We start from the raw sequence: 4,930 nt of genomic DNA, 5'->3' as shown, positions 1-4,930 counted from the left end.
CAGGATTAGGGGAAAACCTTTTTGTCCATAATAACTATTAATTAACCTCGGTCGCCCTCAAAGCGAAAATAATTGGTCCAAATGTGTGAGTAGGAAGGGAAGATGCAAACAGCTTACAAATATAAGATGTAACGTCTTGCATTCTCTCAACCGTTGATTTTGCACGTGTTGTCTATTAAATTGTCCCGAGCTTTGTAGCCCAAGTGGTCAAAAAGTGCATCCAACTCAAAAAAATTCTTAGGACATATCATCTTATTATCTAATTTATCTTATCTCTTAAGCTAAAGTCCCACTCTTAGTGAATGGTTATCTACTTGGTGTATATTGAGTGAATCCTGAAAAGTTGAAATTGGTTTAATTAATTAAGTAACTAGAGACTAGAGAGTTGATTAACTCAACATGAATTGTTGTTAATGATGATTTTTAAGATTGCAAAAGAGAGTTAAAGGCAAGTGATAAAATGTTGATTTAGTCACTAGGTGTGGTGGATCAGGGAATGGAGATTCTCATTTAATTGGTTTGTTTATGAATCAGACAAGGACTTGGTGACAGAATGGTCTTTGATATGCACAATCATCCAAGACTGATTGAAGCCTATAAGAGGCAAAAAGGGACAGCAGGTGGGGCATTCCAGTTTTTTTGGGGGAGAGCCTTGCAAATCCTACAATAATAGAGTCAATATAGGCAGCTCTTGATTTGACCATACAGTGATCCCCAAACAGAAATCCCCATGAAATCAATCCGAGGCAGAAAGCTAGCAAATTTTTGATCCTTTGATTTGTTGCTGCTTGTTTGGTATGATAGAAAATGTCGGAAGATGAGGTCAAAATGGTTATATCATGTCCCTTGTCCTCCTTTTCATGCCTAAAACTCTTACCCAGTAACTTTTTGTTACGATACAACTTAAGTACAATCTTAACCATAAGTATATAAGCTTTTGGACACCTTTTCCTTGCAAGCCAGTTTTCAAGAGTGAGTTCTACTCAAGGTTTGTATCATTTGATATCAAAGACAACCATCACATCGAGTATGGGATCAAACGCAGCTCGTCGAGCATGTAATTGAATGGGTTGCAGCTTTATGGTCGAGTGACGGAAGGGGCGACCTATAGGCTGAAGCATGGCATATATGGCTCATTGGCTCAAATAAGCATGTGTTAAAAAGCTCTTGAGCACCCTCCCCTTGCAAGCTGGTCTTTAAGGGTGAATTCTTTCTATCCAAGGTTCGTGTCAGTTTTATGTCAACTTGTGCAAATAACTGAACTGGTACGAAAAAAACACTTAATACATGTTGCAAAATCCGACAGAAAAATATATAGGGATGTGGACTTGGATTACGACAGAGCATGGGCATTGTTCAGCTTCAAATTATGCGGTTGGAGTGAGGGATTGAGATTAGTATGATATCAGAAATGTGAAGGGTATCTGTGCTATTTATGCTTATGGACAGTCATTTTCGGAATCTAGCATTGATTTGCTGTGTAGAGAAATCTAATGGTACCTACTGGCTATAAGCCACTGGTGCTGTCAACTAAGAGCTAACTGTCTTAGAGTGTATGTCTGGCTTCCAACATGTTATGAATTGAATGGGACCTAACATTCTAATGGGTCCAATCCAAGAGAGCTTCTGTACAAAAAATGAAAGCAATCAGAGGACCAGAGGCATCTCCAATTCTGTCTCATTGTTATTTGTTAAGGACATTTTGGTTACTGGTGTGATTGGTTCCTGTTGGCCAATATGGGAGGAGATGTACTAGATGGGACCCTAAAGATTGGTGGTTCTATCCCATATTCATGTGACCAGCTCATTTGTTTGTCCCAAGTACTCAATGGTCTAATCTAACTCGAACAAAGGAATGCCTTAGAAATTGTGAGTGATAAGGGCTTGTTTGGATTCAAGAACACAATGTCATGGGCAGTGAAACAAAAGGAGCTGGTGATCAAGAGACTCCGAGCTGGAAAGAACCGGGTTTATCGGATCCTGTCCATTGGACGAAGCAAAACAAAAACACACTTGGTGAGAGAGAGAGAGAGAGAGAGAGGTGGGATCCAAAGCTTTCTTGTTCTTTACTTTTAGATATTAAATGTCAAACACAATCTCAGTTGGTTTGCTTTGAGCATAAAGGGATCAAATGAAAAGCAAAACTACACTCACATACAAAGAGAAAGCAACAGAAAAAAAAAAATTAAAAAATTAAAAAAAAAAATGAAAGGAAAGTTCTTTAATTCTTGCAGTACATCTAAAAATGTTCCCTCGTCTCTCTCTCTTTTCATCCTTCATAATTTTCTTTTCTTTTCCTCCCACTCTAACCCACTTTAAAGAAAGAGAAAGATGCTTTAGATGAAAATGAGAGTGATATTATAGAAACAAATCTTCATTAAAAAAAAAATTAAAAGTACTAAGTGTCCTAAACCCCGACACTGTGATAATGTTGAAGAAGCCTCTTGGCTTCTCTAAGACCACTGAAGTAAGCTCCATGCGTTGTAGAATAGTGGGTTCTGTGTGTTGCCTCCCCTGCAAAGAGAATTTGAAGTGGAGGGGGAGCAGCAGCAGGCTCACAACTGCTAAGTTTTGGCAGTGGCTCGGCCATTTTATCCAAATCATCGCCACTTGACCCAACAGCAACATAACTGTAAGACCCCAAAAACAATGGATCATTACCCCATTGGCTCTTCAATATCTTTGTGACTTTCACTTCACTTCCATGAGAGTTTTCCGCAGAATTCACCTTTCCATTGCATAATTCATGGGAGTTAGAGTTCACTTCCTTGTGGGTTTGTGATAGAAAGCTAAAGATTGTTGTTGAGACCCCATTAACGATCTGTTCATCTTCAAGTGATTCAAGCTCTAATGCTTCTTTCCCTGCAAACCAAGATAGCAGGACACTCGAATTGTTGTAAATTGGGCACAGAGTAGCTGTCCTCCTCATCCACCAAGGTATTTTTTTATGCCGGAATTCTGAGTCCGGTCGATGGAAAACCAATTGGAGAGATGGGAACTTGTTGACATCGTTGCCTTTCACTTGCACAAACAACTTGTTGACAACACTATATCCGAGCCTTGATATTGCCTCGGACTTAAATGAAGGCAGGGGAGGATTGAACATACCTGAATCTTCACGAATTCCGGCTTTAAGTACTCCTAATGAAACCGTGACAATGACATGATCAGCCAACATATTCGACCCGTCACAGAAATGTAGCTTCACAGGCCTAGCACTAGCAGCATGACCATTTTCCATGGCTGATGATTCATGGCCTTCAGGCTGCCATTCAATTCTTGTGACCTTTCGGCCTAATTGGACTAGACCAGGTGGTAGCACAGAAGCTAGTGATTCAATTATGCTCAAGTACCCTTTAGCAATGGTGATTTCCTCACCAGGAAACATACGATATTCGCTTTCTGCGCTATAATCTAAAGTCAAAAGATCACCAGCCGATGTATAAGTCCTCTGGGTGTTCTCATGCATTGCAAAGACAGCTTCTTCCAGCAACCTTCTGCTCCAGTTGCCATACCCTTTGAGCTCTTCTTGGTCTTTTTTAGAATCCCAATAAGCATCGAGGCCTCGTCGTAGAAAAGAACCAACACTGAGCTTTCCTTGACCACCATTGGCTCCAGAAATCTTGAAAGCTTTGGCTGCAAGCTTAAAGTAATCAATTTCTTCACTCCCTGCACTGTCTTCAGCCAGCTTCCCCTGAGCATAATCCATCAGGTTCTTGAAGAGGGTCGTCACAGGCTCGACTATTGGTGGATTTAGCTCAAACCCGCCTTCAGCAACAGTGGTCGGCTCGTCGGAGAACCCGTCCATGCACTCCCATGGCTGCTCGGACTCCAGTGCATGGATTTCTTGAGCAATTTGATGAACTGGGCTGCCTCCAATGCCATGGATCCACGTTGCACCCATCTCAATCCGGTCACCACCAAACTCAGAAGTGTTGATTCTGCCACCAATTCTTCTCCCACCTTCCACAACACACAGCTCAAACATGTCTCTGGAGGCAGTGGCAGTGTAGAGCTTGTTGGCTGCTGTAAGGCCAGCCATTCCTGCTCCAATTATCACAATTCTTGGCTTCTTAGCCATCATTTTTTCTAAGAGAAATATGACAAGAGAAGAAGAGAAACAACTGTGAGGTGAGATTGAGTAGTTGCCTGTGAGAAACTTATAAAGGGTATTTTTTTTTTTTATTGTACTTGTTTAATTTTGTGTAAATAAAGACAGGGCTCTACTTTCTTGAGGTCTACCATTAATATATATAGCAGAGCTCTCATATCCAAGTGTCTGTGTCTGTGTGTGTGTGACTAGTGACTATTTTCCCTCTTGGATGCTTTCAAGGTCTCCCTCAAGGGCCTCATCCCCCATTGCCATTTATGACCATAATATCACGAACTTAATATTAGCTTTATGAAGCCCATGTTACTTCTTGCAAAAAAAAAAAGCTCAAAGTTACCCAAAGGCAAAAGGAGATAATGATATTGTGATGCCAAGAAAAATAAAAGGTTGATAGTGCCTTTCACCAACCTCTCCCATGTACAATTGGGGTTAGGGACGGCCCACCAACTCAGCAAGTCAATGGTCCTGATCAATCGATGGGCCGTCGTTGGGTGGGTCATAACGAGGTAATCATACAAAGCTAACAATCATATTCATTAAAGAGATGGACTAGTCCTCACACAAAAATAATAATAATTATTATTGATAGTCGATGGATTAGTATGTTTTGCTTGCATGATTGCTTAATGGGCCATGATTACTGTTTGGTACAGTTGACTGCACGTTCGTAGTTCGTTCAAGGAGACCTGCAGAGAGACAGACAAGAGGCAGAAGTGATTTGTCGAAGGTATTGGCGAGAAGCATTATGATGTCTAAGTTAGAGGGAGATTCTCCAAGGAGGGAATGGAGAGCGAGAAAGTGAAGAAAATGAGCTTAGAA

At 40.9% G+C, this 4,930-nt stretch overlaps 1 protein-coding gene across 2 annotated transcripts; it reads right to left on the bottom strand.

The window, feature by feature from the left end:
* Nucleotides 1–2,132: 2,132 nt before the first annotated feature.
* LOC133856941 (probable polyamine oxidase 5) lies at nt 2,133–4,427 on the bottom strand. Of its 2 annotated transcripts, XM_062292001.1 has the most exons (2): nt 2,414–4,427; nt 2,133–2,313 (listed from the first exon to the last, which is right to left on the bottom strand). In XM_062292001.1, exons 1-2 carry the CDS (start codon nt 4,082–4,084, stop codon nt 2,194–2,196), a joined length of 1,791 nt encoding a protein of 596 aa, XP_062147985.1. In that variant the 5' UTR covers nt 4,085–4,427; the 3' UTR covers nt 2,133–2,193. The 2 variants fall into 2 exon arrangements, with proteins under 2 accessions (XP_062147985.1, XP_062147984.1); XM_062292000.1 differs by having other exon boundaries at nt 2,133–4,421.
* Nucleotides 4,428–4,930: the final 503 nt, after the last annotated feature.

The sequence above is a fragment of the Alnus glutinosa genome, chromosome 14, assembly GCF_958979055.1.
Source record: "Alnus glutinosa chromosome 14, dhAlnGlut1.1, whole genome shotgun sequence".
NCBI classification, from domain to species: domain Eukaryota; kingdom Viridiplantae; phylum Streptophyta; class Magnoliopsida; order Fagales; family Betulaceae; genus Alnus; species Alnus glutinosa.
The sequence above is the reverse complement of the archived record's forward strand: the minus strand, read 5'-3'. Positions and strand labels throughout refer to the sequence as shown.

Bases quoted from the DNA above. Each gene is read 5' to 3' on its own strand.
- LOC133856941 (XM_062292001.1), bottom strand. From the start codon at position 4,084: ATGATGGCTAAGAAGCCAAGAATTGTGATAATTGGAGCAGGAATGGCT. The intron at 2,314-2,413 runs GTTTAGGACACT...CTTTCTTTAAAG, and splicing joins AACATTATCACAGTGTCGGG to TGGGTTAGAGTGGGAGGAAA.